Here is a 14329-nt window from a genome sequence, read left to right on the forward strand (position 1 = left end):
TTTAAAATTTTTTCAATGGATATTTATAGAAAAATTTCAAAGATGCAAAATTTTATGAGATTTTACACTAATCTTACTTATCAGAATTCTAACATTAGATTTGGCTAAAACCTTTTAGATGGTGTTGAAATAGGTTATGAATCGAGAAAAATAAAGTTGAGAGGTGGAAGAATGGAGGAAGTATGCTAAAAGAAGGAATATATAGGGCTATGAGAGTGGGAAGGAGATGAAATTATTGAGTGAAATAGAGGCATTGTGATGCTTGCGTGGTGAAAGGAAGAGGAAGGATTTTAAGATTGAAGAAAATAGAGTCACGAAAGGAGAATGGAGGAGATGACACTGGGAGTGGGTCCTCCCACTTATAATCTAATACAGCATAATATATATCTATCTATGGTATGAATTGAATAACATGATATTTTGTTATGAGAAAATGATGAATTGTTATTATCAATTTATTATGGTAAAATTGTTATTTCTTCTATTAGTTTATTTAATTTTTTTCATATAATGTATGTTATTTATAAAGAAACAACAACAATTAGTTTAAATATTATGTAGTATCAAATATGGAGAAATGAATTAAAAAATCAAAACAATTTTTTATATTATTCACATTCAATTTTTTTACTAAAAATTAAAAGAATTATTAGTTAAATCATTAGTGTTATACATATAGAAAATATAAGATAAAGTATAGATATTACAATGATAATGGGGCCACGCAGGTGCAACCACAAGAGGTGCAACAAGGATAGGGGCAGGGACAAGAGTGGGGAAAAGGAGATGGACAAGGGTAGGGGCAAGGTTAGAGAGTTAGGAGAGTATAGCAAAAGAAGGGAGAGAGTAGTAATAAATATATTGTTATAGCGTAAGATATGAGGAGAAAGGTGAAAATGTATATGTTTGGCGTATCTTTTAAATCTTTTGTAACATATGTTGTTATCTTATTTGGGTGTTTTTCTATTTATTTTTTGTTTTTCTTTTTTTTTTTTCAAATAAAAAATGTAGTTATTTTAACAAAATATTGTGTAATACTATAGCTACAATTTATTATTTTTTTTGTATTCATTGAATCATAAGTAATTAAAAATATACTAAATTCTTAGGGTACAATATGATGAAAAAAAGGAATTTTTTTAGGATAGGATAAAATTTTATAGGCAAGTGCAAGAGTATATGACAATTAAACATAATTTTTAAGAAATTCTAAAGTTTTTCCTAGTGATGAGTATGTCATTACACACTTTCCATGAGTGAAAAATTTTTGTCCTTTACATTCATTTAGAATAATACATTTTTATATAGATTGGTAGTAAAACTAATACCATTTTTAGCTTTTTAGCCTTTTCTTTTCAAATAACTATTTTCTAATAACAATAATTTTACTATTTTGATTTGAAATCTTAATTCGTGTATAGCATGAGTCTAAAGTCTAGTATACATTAGCATTCTAAAACATCGGCAAGTTTTATAGAAACACAAAAAAAAAAAATGGAAGAGTACATTTAAATAGGGTACCGATGGTAAATAGCGAAAGTTGTCAGTGATAGGTGACGTAAAAAAGAGTACATTAAATAGGGTATTGATAGTAGATATTAGAAGTTGTCGGTGATGGGTGACAGAAAAAAGAGTACGTTAAATAAGATACTGATGGTAGATATCGAAAAGTTGTCAGTGCTGGGTGACGAGTGAATGGGTTTTGGAAACTAGAGGATATTTTGAGTATTCTAAACAAATATAAATATTTTTTTTCAAAAAATTACAATAAGTTATGATAAAGTTTCATAGTGCATTTGGGAGTGAGATTCCAACAAAACCAAAAGAATGGTATAGAAAGTTAAGTTTCCTTATGTTTGGAACTTTCAAGTGAGACGGAAAAGAAAAGAAAAGAACCCATTTTGTAGGATCTCAAATTGTCGATTTTATCCTCACAAAACTATCGAATAAAATTTTTTTGAGATATATATCCAAAATCATTCTACTTTTGTTTTCCTTATAAATTTCAAAATAACATCAAAATCTCTTCTTTTCTTTTCTTTTCTTTCATGACTTAACATTTCTCTTCTCTTCTTTTCTATCCTAAGCCTTCATGACTTAGCATTTCTTTTCTTTTCTTTTCTATCCTAAACTCCCAAACTAGCCAGCCATTAGACAAACACCAAGAACAACCATATCCAAACCGACATAACTAGACCAAATCCGAGTTGGACGTGCTCTAATCACACATGCATTCTCAAGTGATCCACTCGTTTCCTTTCCTTAACTTTCCCAACTCCCAAACAAGGCCTAGTCTCCTCGTCACTCCTCTGCCGTGGGGCAGCCTCTTCCGAAATGCAAAGCAGCAAACCTCAGTTAAACGCCAAAATACCACACGTACCTTTGAAGCGGTGAAAGTAAACGCGATTCTTCCCCCCGTCCCGTTTCCCCAAATTTTTTTCAAAACCCCAAAATTCCCAAAAAAAGCCAAAAAAGAAAATTAAAAACGCAAATTGAAAAAAGAAAAAGAAAGAAAATTCCGTTCCCCTCCCCCGCGACACACACACACTCAAAAAATCCCATTTTTCAATTTTTTAGGGTTTAGAATTAATTCATGTCAAATTTTTTGGAGCCCAAGTGATTCCAATTTTTCAATTGAATTGCAATGGACGAAGTAGGCGGAGGGGGTGGCAGCGCCGGCGGAGCCGGAGGAAGTGAATCGGGCGGTGGTGGTGGCGGTGGTGGGAGGAGTGGCACGACGTCGGTTGAGGTCGGCGGTGAACGGCTGAGGTTTAGAGTAGAATTAAGGCCCGGCGAAACGACAATCGTTTCATGGAAGAAGCTTCTCAAGGACGCCAACGCCCACGGCCACGGCGCTGCCGCAGCCGCCGCCGCTATGGGTTCTAGTAGTACTGCAGCTGGAGCTTCTGCCTCGGCTTCGAAGCCAAATGGACCTGGGCCCGGCCCGGACCCGGCTGCTCCTTCGTCTTTTTCGACTCAGGTCAACAATCATGATAATATTCCTGGTCCTCCTCCTCCTCCTCATCCTCCTTCCATGGACCCCCGGTTGGCTCCGGTTAGTTTTTCTGGGGTGAGTTTACAGTTTTGCCCTCTGAGCTTGGGTTAATTACAGTTGGTTTAGTTGATGTAATTGCGTTGGGCAGGGGCAAGTTGGGGAAAAGGGAGAGACAGATGCACCGCAACCGCCCAATCGGTTGAATACAGTAATTGAAAGAATTGAACGGTTATATGTGGTATGCATTGTTATTTTTTTTGGGTTAAAGTTAATATTTTTTTATTGATGAAATGTGGTAAATTAAACAATTCTGAGTTTTTAGGGGAGAGCTAGTAGTGATGAGGAGGATCTGAACGATGTTGTGCCGGATGACGATGAGTATGATACTGAAGATTCTTTCATAGATGATACTGAGTTGGTTAGTTACGGCATCTATTGATAGCCTTTTGATATCAAATTCAAATTCGACAAGTAAACTGATTGATACGATTTGTTGGATTGCTATGGTGCAGGATGAATACTTTCAGGTTGATAATTCAGCAATAAAACATGATGGTTTTTTTGTCAACCGGGGAAAGTTGGAGAGAGTGTGAGTTATTTCCCCCAAAAGCTTCTTTTTTTGGTATATTGTTAATGCAAGGAGGACATGAGTGATGGTGGTGCTAACATCTCAGCTGGAATCTTTCTTCTTTTATTGCTTGTGTTTGTGCTCAAATTCCAGATTATCTCAGTTTACATTAATTGGTTTTGTGTTCAAAGTTATCTATGTTTATTCCGTGTTGATGGGATAAATGTTTTGTTACTGTTATGCTGGGGTTTTGACCATACATTGGTGTATGACTTTTCTGATTTGGATTTGGTCAGATATTTGGACACTTATTTGTCTTGTTTTCCCATGTTTTGGTTGCACTATATTTTTTTGTTATATTTATTTGCTATCCACTGCGATATGAAAATGTGCTTTTAGAATAAATACATTTGCATTTGTCATTTTAATTTGGATTTTTTAGATTTTGGTTTTACAATTCCCTGGATTTCTTTTAATCACACTTGTCCATCCATATGCCACTTGTGCTAGTAGTGAACCAAGCATGTTGCCAAATGAGCAGCCGAAGAAAAGGAGAAGAAAAGATGGAAAAGGTCTTGATGGCAGTGATGATGCTCTTAATCCGGGTAAACATCTAAAAGCTGGAAAGAAGGCTGGAAAACCAGTGCCAATGTTTGGGAGGAATGCATCTGGTCTTCCTACCGTTATAGCTCTACCTAATGTGCATGGTGAGGATCTAAAATTTCAGAATCAGGTGAACGCTTTGGAAGTTTCTTCAAAAAAGAGATCTCATGATTCTGGAGAACAACCTCCATTAGGAGTAATGAATGGAGATGCTGTGACGCTGGGGAAGGTTGCTGAACAACAGAAGCTTGGAACTCACCTGGCCAACAATCAGGGTAACCAAATGAAAGAGGGTTGTGAATATTCTGATACTTCAAATCAAAGATCACAGGAGAAAACTTCCTATTCTCAAAGTAAACCTCTGCCAGGTAAAGCTTTAAACAATGCTGCGCTGGATCAATCTATTCCACAGAAAGAAAAAAGTGGTATTCGTGAAAGGTCTGAAGTTGGTGTTGCTGATAGTAAGAACTCCATGCAGAATGTGGTGAGTTATCACATACATAATGGTAAAAGTTCATGGAATATGTTTAATTGTTCAATGTATATTAAGTGTTTGTTCTGACTTGTAGATTGGGAATGATGCTTATGAGTTATCATTTATTATTTGTACTCCAAAGCTTTTCTTAACAGTGATGATTATTGATTGGTTTTATTTTCAAAGCACTATGTAATTCTGTGTTAATTGTGCTATCAGGGAAAATTAATAGGTAATAAGTAAAAAAAGAATTTTAAAAAAGGATATGGTGTGGACTTCCACCATAAATAAGTACGTAATCACCAAGGAAAATTTCATGGTAAGTTGCTCAAATTAAGATTCATGAAATATCAGTTGCTATATGCAATAGCCTGCACACTCAGGTCTTTGCTTGAAGGTTATGCATTTATTTCTTCCAAGAGTTAACATTTGAGTATGTCGTCAATGGAATTTCTGACTGTTTGTGGTGTTGCTTTTGAAATTTCTCTTCTTTAAGACCAGTGAAGTTTTGAACTTCATGATTGGAGGTTTTTTCAGTTTGCCTTAATGTAGAGTTTATAGTACTTTTTATCTTTGATACAGCCAACAAGTGAAGAAATTCTCATGGGGATATAAGTGCTTCCATTTCCGTTTATACTTGCAAGCAAGCAAGCAAGCAATCGTGTAAACTATACATCTAAGTCGTGAATGTGTTGGATAGCGTGAACTTCATTTTCAATTGGGCCTTGCTCTAGCTTCATAAAGGAAGCTATTTGATTTCAGTGATTGGGGTCTACAATAGAATTAAGTTAGTGGTCAGTTAGTGCTAAGCAGTTCCTAATGGCAGAGGCAGACCACCACATACACAAAAAACCAAAATTGAAGAAAGCACAGAAGAGAAAGGAACGTGTGATTCCCCATTAAGAGGTTTCCAAACACAATCGCTGGAAAAATTTGTTTTTCTATTAATGTGGATGCAGAAAGGAGAAAAGAATAACTGAAAGGAAAGAAATCTTGACAGCTTATCAGTCTCGCTTTATACTACCAAGCATTGGAATGGAAAAAATGCAAAGGTGTTATTTGCTATCTCAGAGCTGTTACTTGGGCTTTTAAGTTTGGAAAAACTTAGTCATGTTTTGAGAATTTAATTCAGTGTTTCTGCTACAATCAAGGCTTGTTTCATCTAGTTGTGGACAGAATGGTTTGGGCTTGAGCTTAGGCTTTTTGGTCTAAACTGAATGATGAATTTTATTCTAAAGTTAGGTTGGAAGTAAAACAAATTGGACGATGAGTAACTCTCCCGAAAAAGGAATATTTATGTTATAGTCCACTGGTTTGGTTGGCCAACACTCCAGCTATTAGTGGCTACTGAGGAAATGAGAATCTCCCTCTTAATGTTGCTTTACTGGCATAAACTCATTCCTGGTTGCTAATATATCTTTTGCATTTAGAAAAGGACCAAAGATGGAAATCGATCATATTGACGCAGTTCTCGAGTTTTCTTGCCAATAGTACTCGAAATCTCCTTAACATTACCTTGGAAGGTGCACAGTGATAGTCTTCTGAGCTAAATGAGAGCTAAAACCATTCTTGTCATGATGAGATAGGCTAAGTATTGTTGTCTTGGATGCACCCAACAAGTTCATTTGGATTAGTGCCTTTTAGGGCACCAGGCTTGTCATTTTTCTGTCACTCTCTCCATCCCTTTTCATTGTTTTGCTGTATGAAGTAAGGAATTTAAGAAAATAAATAGAGTGTTCGATGTAAAAAAGTAAATAAAAGCATATGATGATAAAGATCCTGAAAGAAAATTAGGACTATTCATTTATTATACAAAAATATTTTATGTAAAATTGCACCAGCACCCTATTTTCCAGCTATGCACATAGTTTGATTTCACTATTGTGACTTAAATTTTGTCAAAGTACTTCAAAAGTACCTATGTTTAATGTCTTTGACACATTAGACTCATGGAAAACGAAGTGAAGTTTATATAAAATTTGGTAACTTTTAAACATTATTTTCACTTTCTACTTATAGTTTTTTTCCCGACAACTTAAAGGCGGAGAATTCTTTCAGACAACCAAAAACGGATTCGGCCAAGAGATGCTTAGTGGGGCTTTTTTTAAAAAAAGGGAATGGCATAGTTCTCTTGCCTGCAGATTCCATAAGTATCGCGGAAAATTTTAAGCTGCTCCTATTGGTGGGCTAGATAGACCAAAGAGATGTAGGGAGTATCTGGATGTCCCCAGACAAGCTGTGAGATTTTGGATGCGACAAAAGAATTTGATGGGGAGAGTATTAACTTTATTCATGTATGCATTAAAGGTTATGGCATATCTCTCTTGTCTGCATATTCCATAAGTATCACAGACAATTTTAAGGTGCTCCTATTTGTGAGCTAGATAGACCAAAGAGATGTGGGGAGTATCTAGATGTCCCCAGACAAGCCCTAAGATTTTGGATGTGACAAAAGAATGAGGCTGGGAGAGTATTAACTTTATTCATGTACACATTAAAGTGATTGGGCTAGCCTTGCAAGGAACCTTACTCTTACAGATAATTTTATTCTGTAAAGATGAGGACGCATTATCATGTAATAAATGATTAGTGATGGTTGCAAGTGTATTAGCATGATCTGTTTTCTTAAAATAAACCAAGAATATAGAGTCAGCTCTAGACCATAGAATGGAGGCATTAAGAAGAGCTGGAAGGGTACATGATAAACTTTTGTCTTGTTATGCAATATTTATGATCTCAACAGAGTGAATTATCATTAACCGACGAAAAAGCAGATATTTGGTCATTATAAGAAGCAATGCGGAAAAAGTGCAAAAAGCTAAAACTCGGCATACTTTTGATAATGTTGCTACTTTGCACTGCAGTTCTCCTTTTTCAGTTGAATGATTAGTACCTTTAGCATATCAGTTCTCTGGAGTAGTAATATCTTGTTTATTTCTGTTATATGTTATTCTTTTCTGAATTAGAAGCATGTATATAGCTGTACCTCTCAATGTTCTATGTTGGCTTTTAACAATATTTCTGCACAAATTGGTCTAATATGAGCAGTTATTTGCATCTGTTTATGTATCCTGAAGTCCAAATTAATTTTTGCTCCCTGCTGCATGCAGTTTTGAGACTGTTGATTTCGTAATTGTATTTTATGGTCTTTTTGTATTTTATTAAATGTTGATTCTTTGTAAACCTTCGCAGAGAGTTTCGTACATGCAGAAGAGGGAAGGTTCCAGTGCTAGACCTAAAAGTACATTGCTTGAGAAGGCTATTAGGGACTTGGAGAAGATAGTCGCAGAATGTATAGTGGCCTATTTTTTGCATTTTTTTTTATCTACAAACATGAATAGAAATTCTATATACAAGTTAAGTCTTTTTTTCTTTTTCCCTTGTAACAGCTAGACCCCCCACAGCAGAGGCTCAGGATGCAGATAATTCATCTCAGGGAGTCAAAAGGAGATTGCCACCTGAAATAAAGCAGAAGCTTGCTAAAGTTGCCAGATTAGCGGTATTAACTATGATTTAGCATACTATGTACATATTAAAGAGGCTGGCTACAATTATAGTTTTTGCCATCTGCACTCTTATGTGTCCATCAACCACAATTAGCATTGAACCTTCATATTTGTCTGTTTGCAGCAGGCGAGCCATGGAAAAATATCCAAAGAGCTGGTTAACCGTTTGATGAGTATTGTTGGCCATTTAATTCAGCTTAGGACACTAAAGGTAAATTTTCTGTGACACTAGATTATCATGAGTACATTATGTTCTTTTTAGTTTCCTTCTGTGTGGCTGTGTATTTAACTGCCTATTATGGGTTAAGTTTTGATTTAAGTGCTTTTGTAATTCTGAACTAAAAGCACTTTTGAAAGCTGAACTTTCAGCACTGGAAACATCTCAAGCAAAACCAAAATCTTTAGTTAACTATACTAGTATCTGTTCCATTCCAGCATTGAAGTATCTTTTGGGATATTAATCGTTTCTGGCACCCCCTGCCCAAGAGGGGAATTTATTTTGGTGAACTTGCTGGTTTAGGTGGTATTAGGCATACATATCTGAACAATAAACTTGAATTATACTAGCAGACAATCCACATGTTTTTAGGATTAACCTTTCTTTCTTTGGTTAAAACAAGAAAGTAGCTATATAAGTTGTTTTATGGCTGATTGCATCTCTTGTAATGGAAACTATTTGTTATAACATGTCCCAGCAGCAAGCTTAGATGGTCAACAACAGTTGAAAAAACTGAGATCCCTTGTTACCTGGACCTCTGTTTATAGACTGACTAGTTGGTACAGTTTGTGAGAAGTCTTATATTAATGTTAGCCTTGAGGCTAGGGTTGATTTTTGACACATTTGGCTGGCGCAAGACTGCCTAGATTCTATTAGAAACTAGATGTAGAATGACTGATTCAGGAAAAGAAGAAAGAGATTATTTTGGAGGAACATTGAATAGTTGTAATTTAGAAAATCCTGAAGGGTAGGAAATGTGCAGAAAAAGACTGGAATAGCCTAGAATATTATGATACAAAGGTTACGTGTCTAACTGAAGAGCATTGCACTATCCAAAAACAGAATGCTAATTCATACATTTCTGAAATTGATCTTAACAGCTTTAGATCCTATTTTTAGTTGATAGAATGCTAAATAATAGTCATAAATTGAATAAGAATTGACCCTTTAACTGTGTGTGCATTTAAATATTGGAAAATGTCTCCAAATAGAATTTTGCGCCAAGAATTATTTTTCCCAGCCTGAAAAGGATTATAAGACCTAAGAATCTTCCATAGTAATCTACTAGTTAATTGTCATGACATGCTAATTCTGAAGTAACTGGGAAAGCAATTTAGTTAATGCTGAGACAGTGATTGATGGTGAATTGTTAATATACTTCCTTCGACAATTTCTCTCGCAAACGCTAAATTGCCAATTTTGGGGTTTGCATTTGCTTCTCTTGCAAATTCTTGTTGCTTTATGGGGAATAAATTGGGAAGTTTTGCCTGATTCCCCCATTGTTAAAGTTGGGTGATTTAATTTACTCAAGAGTTGAACAATCAATGGTTTGATAAGAGGACCTTTCTGGATTTTGTACTCGTGATAGTTTTTTGCATGTGCCGTCGCTTTGTGCATATTTTTAGTGGCATAGTTAAGTGCTCAACTGAACTACTTACGCCTGTGTGTAGTGTCCAAGGACTGTGTTGCTAATGAAACTTTAGCGTGCATTTCACAACTCATATAATTGGAAGAGTCCTCGTATAGAATTGCTTGTGTATCGTGTCTATTTGCTTTTGTAATTATTAAGTTAATTTTTTGGTGATTATGGATTAGGGAATAGACATTTCTGCTTATGTAGTTAAGAAGAAAGCTGCTTAATTGTGAGAGAGATGTGATTGGAATGGTGAACGTCTTGGAGAGGGCAAAAGCAATGTGATATTTTTCTATGAAGTTTATTATTTTGAGCGCATCTCTTGAACTCTTATCATTTATAAATAAATGGTTACTAGTCTGGAGCAAGTGTTGATTATTACTGCTTGTTATTTTGCTGCAGAGAAATTTAAAGATCATGGTTAGTATGGGATTATCAGCAAAGCAAGAGAAAGACAATAGGGTGCAGCTGGTGAAGAAGGAAGTTGCAGAGATGATTAAGATGCGGATTCCTTTCATGAAGTCCAAGGTATTCTTTTCATGAAGTGTGCTGTGTTACTAATCTGTTTGCCCAACTTTTCTGTTGCATGAGGGTGATTCATTGTCTTTCGAAATAGTACAAGTAAACTTTCTTGTAGACATTGTTTAGTCTGATAGTTCTGATGCTCATGAAGGGTCATCGGGCAGCTTAAATTTTGCTATCTGTCTTCCAGGCAGCTGAGCAACAAGCTGGAACTTCTGATGATTTCCAAGAAATTAGTGCTGAGGAGAAAGAAGCATTTAAGAGGAAATATAGCCTGGATGATGCACTGGAAGATAAAATTTGTGACCTTTATGATCTTTATATAGAAGTATGAATTTCTTAAGATGTCCTTGTTTATTTTGCTATGATTCTTTTTACCTTCTTATTTATTATCTGATTTATTTGTTTTGTGGCTTAATTAAGTTAGGCTTTTTTTTTTAATCTGCGGTGGCAGGGCTTAGAAGAAGATGCCGGTCCACAAGTCAGAAAATTGTACGCTGAGGTAATTGGCATGTCAATGGTGTTACTTAATTTTGAATCACCGGTGGATTCTATTACTGCATGGTGCATTATTTGAGAATATGAGGCCAAGGCCGAGCATTGTGTTTATCTTAACACCCCCAAAAAAAAAAAAAAGATTCTTGGAAATCTCAATGGTGTTTATTGCCTGTTGTCACTGTTTTCAGTTTATGTTGACTTCCGAAAGAAGTTATCCTAAAATGGATGCCGTTGCCATGAAGCACTAGATATTCTGTATCACAAATGACTACTATCTCAAGAATAAGTTTCTGTTGTTACTTTTTGTCTCCTAGTCTGTGGGCACTACATTATATTCCTTACATAATGCTTCCTACATCGGACTTTTTGTTATGATGCAGTTAACTGCACTATGGCCAAGTGGATTTATGGATAATCATGGTATCAAACGTGCCATATATAGAGCTAAAGATAGGAGAAGAGCTTTATACAGTCGTCATAAGGTATCAATATACCCTTTGTTTCTTTTGTATCTTTCCTAACCACCTCGAAGTTATGTTCTCTTTCATATTTCCTTTTCCTCTTTAAGCTTCATTTATGCTTATCCAGACATGGATTTGCTTCTCCTACGTGGTTGTAGACTTAGTGACTTGGCTATCTAAAAATTCACCTGTTAGCTCCTCTAATCTAGGAGCATGTGTGTGGACATAGTATAGTCTGAGTGGAGTTAGTTTCCCTGAGGTCCTAAGTTTGTTAAATTGAAGGATTTATTTATATAAGAGGATCAGGCTTCAAGAAACCTGGAATTCATCCTTGGTTATTTTGCTTGTCTTTCTTCTTCAGCATTTGAACATATTTCATGAGGCTGAAGTTTAGGAAATACCATTTCCAAATGATAATTGGATCTCCATATATGTCACTACAGGACAGTTCTGCCTTTCAGCTTTGTGCATTTTTGTGGTCAAATTTCGTCGATAAATTTAGAACTAAATTCTGATAAATGTAGGAGTGAGTGTAGTGTGATAAAAATTGGAGAGTTATGACACACATAGAACCTTTTTATCACTGAAATTGATCCGACTTTATTGCTCTCCATTCTGCTTTTTACTGGAATGTGTTTCAATTCAACAGCCCAGCTATGCACCCACACAATCATCCTCCTTAGCCTATAAGAAAATCACTGCATAATGAAAATATCACTCATAATTTTACTGCATCTGGTTTCTTGACTTTTGGAATGACAACTGTGGGCTTCTTTCTTTCAAGTCTAGTTTTTCTACCTTTTCCCCCTTTTATTGGGGAGCCCCCGGGGAAAAAGGGGGGGGGGGTTTGTCTATCAATGGTCAGTGGATAATAGAATGATTGTTTATAAGTGAATGGGGTCTTATTGGTAAATGGTTATAGAATGATTCCATGCAAGTTTAGCTAATAGGACCATGGATGTAATTAGGCTAATTCAAAAGAAATAGTTAAGCAATTTAACAGGTATAATTAAAATACAAATATGTTAAAGAGTTGTAAACCTGCAGTCTGAATTCCTCGGACCGATATCCCATTTCCCTACCCAATTGATCACTTAGATTTTATCCAATCTGTAACTGTTTAGATGATGCATTGGCAAAATCTATGATGAGGTGCTACACGTCCAATTTGAGATGAATGAATATTGTGTAATGGAACTTGTATGCCTTGGTTAGAGTTAATCTTGATTAAAGAAGAATGTGCTTGTAAATGGAAAGCTTTTTCTCACTGCTACCCTCGACCCACAATACACAGGTGCACGTGCTGTGCACATTTTAGCTAGGCTGTTCTGTTGATTGAGTTATCGTTTCCCAAGTTGTGGCTTTCATTTCTCAAAACACTCTGTTTGGATGGTTGTTGTGCTTACTGGCTTTAAATTAAACTCTTCATGGATAGGATCCAGAGAAAATTAAGAGGAAGAAGATGTTGGCTCGGAAAACTGAGGCTGCCCGAATGGAAGCGCATACTGTTGCTCAGCCAGTATATATACAAGAAAAGTCGGTTGCTGATTCCAGTGATCATGGGACAGTTTTAGTAAATAGGCCTGCCTCCAGCAATACGGTGGCTGGTGCTGCTGTAAGAATGCCAGTTAACTTCTTAAATGGTTCTAATGTGGACCGTCCAAAGCAAGAGAAAATAAAGGGAAGTGCTAGCACCCATCCTGATGCAATTGCGTCTGAAATTTTACAGTCGAAGAAAATAAAAAGGAAATCAGAAACAGAGTTGGGAGATGCAGCTCAGTTTCGACCAGAGAAGTTGCTTTCTGTTCAGGTAGATGACAAAAATAAATCTCATAAGGTGCAGGTTGCTGGATCTCTCCCAAAGTCAAACCCTCATCCAACTGCTCCTACGAACTTCGAACAGCATTTTGGATAGTAGGATGTCATATAAACTAGAGAGCCGCATTCTAGTTGGATGTACTTACCAGTAATACAATCTTTGATTTCTTTTTCACCCTCACCCCGTTTTTCTTTTGGTATTAGTCCTTATACAGTGGTTCATTTGATTATGATCCTGATATTGTTTTGTAGCTTTTCACAAGAGTTACTAGTGGTCTGTGAATATGATGCATTCTGGATAATGCAGTTCTTCGGTGGAAAATATGGACCAGGAAATGCAGGAAAGAAAATGTAGGAAAGAGTTCCGTAATGCAGAACTCTTTGATAAACTTTCAGATTTTTCTATCTTTTTTTTGTTCTAATCATAGACAGCAGAAGAGCATGGAATATGAGCCATACAACTCTGAAATATATTAGGCTTGACTAAGACTAATTTGATTACCGGATGGGATCAAGTTTAAGTTTCAAAGCGTTCCAAGTGCATTTGGTATTTGTCGTTTTCATACTCATTGTGAGATTATAATGTTCATCAATGATTGGAGAAGGATCTTCAGTCATTTCTGTATTGATAACACTTGTCTCTTTAAGAAAAACCAAAACCTTGCATCTGATATTGAAAACGAAATTAAGCTGTTTTTAGATTGCCTCCTAAAATTGCCGTGACAATTAGTTTGGTTCCCCTCTAAATATAGCACTAGAGCCAAGGTTTATACATTTATTCACACCAAATAATTCAGGAGGCCCTTTCTGAATTTATCATAAAAATACTAGTTTAATTACCTCCGAGAAATAGAGTAATGAAGTGAAATGTCAAAATGAAATGCTAAATAAGATTCACACCAAATTCCTCAAACAAAAATCAAAGTTTTAACTCTCATAGCAATTTCCGAGAGTCAGAAGCTTGTTACCTAATATCATTAGCTGTTATCGAGTTTTCTAGCATCTCATAAATTATTTTTAGGGTTAATCACATTTTATCCCCTTAAAGAATACCACATTTCTCAGTTTACCCCCTAATCTTTAATTTTGCTCACTTAACCCCCTTTAGGACAAAATTGCCCTTGCATTATTTTGACTTTTCATTTACCTTGTTTTCCTTTCTTTTATTTCTTTTTCTCTTTCTGCTTTATTTAATTCTTCATCTTTCCCACAAAAATCTTCACCTTAATGATTGAAATTAAAAAAGAGGAAT

At 35.7% G+C, this 14329-nt stretch overlaps 1 protein-coding gene across 5 annotated transcripts; it reads left to right on the top strand.

Moving 5' to 3' along the window:
* The first annotated feature begins 2326 nt into the window (after positions 1 to 2326).
* On the top strand, positions 2327 to 13466 carry LOC113749659 (ubinuclein-1-like). Of its 5 annotated transcripts, none has more exons than XM_027293482.1 (14): positions 2327 to 3070; positions 3144 to 3233; positions 3318 to 3413; positions 3508 to 3584; positions 4077 to 4441; positions 4535 to 4650; positions 7834 to 7933; positions 8031 to 8140; positions 8272 to 8358; positions 10181 to 10306; positions 10491 to 10628; positions 10755 to 10802; positions 11179 to 11280; positions 12695 to 13466. In XM_027293482.1, exons 1-14 carry the CDS (start codon positions 2645 to 2647, stop codon positions 13172 to 13174), a joined length of 2361 nt encoding a protein of 786 aa, XP_027149283.1. In that variant the 5' UTR covers positions 2327 to 2644; the 3' UTR covers positions 13175 to 13466. The 5 variants fall into 5 exon arrangements, with proteins under 5 accessions (XP_027149283.1, XP_027149282.1, XP_027149279.1 ...); XM_027293481.1 differs by having other exon boundaries at positions 4077 to 4270; positions 4361 to 4650; XM_027293478.1 differs by having other exon boundaries at positions 4077 to 4650.
* Positions 13467 to 14329: the final 863 nt, after the last annotated feature.

Source organism: Coffea eugenioides, chromosome 10, assembly GCF_003713205.1.
Source record: "Coffea eugenioides isolate CCC68of chromosome 10, Ceug_1.0, whole genome shotgun sequence".
Lineage (NCBI taxonomy): Eukaryota > Viridiplantae > Streptophyta > Magnoliopsida > Gentianales > Rubiaceae > Coffea > Coffea eugenioides.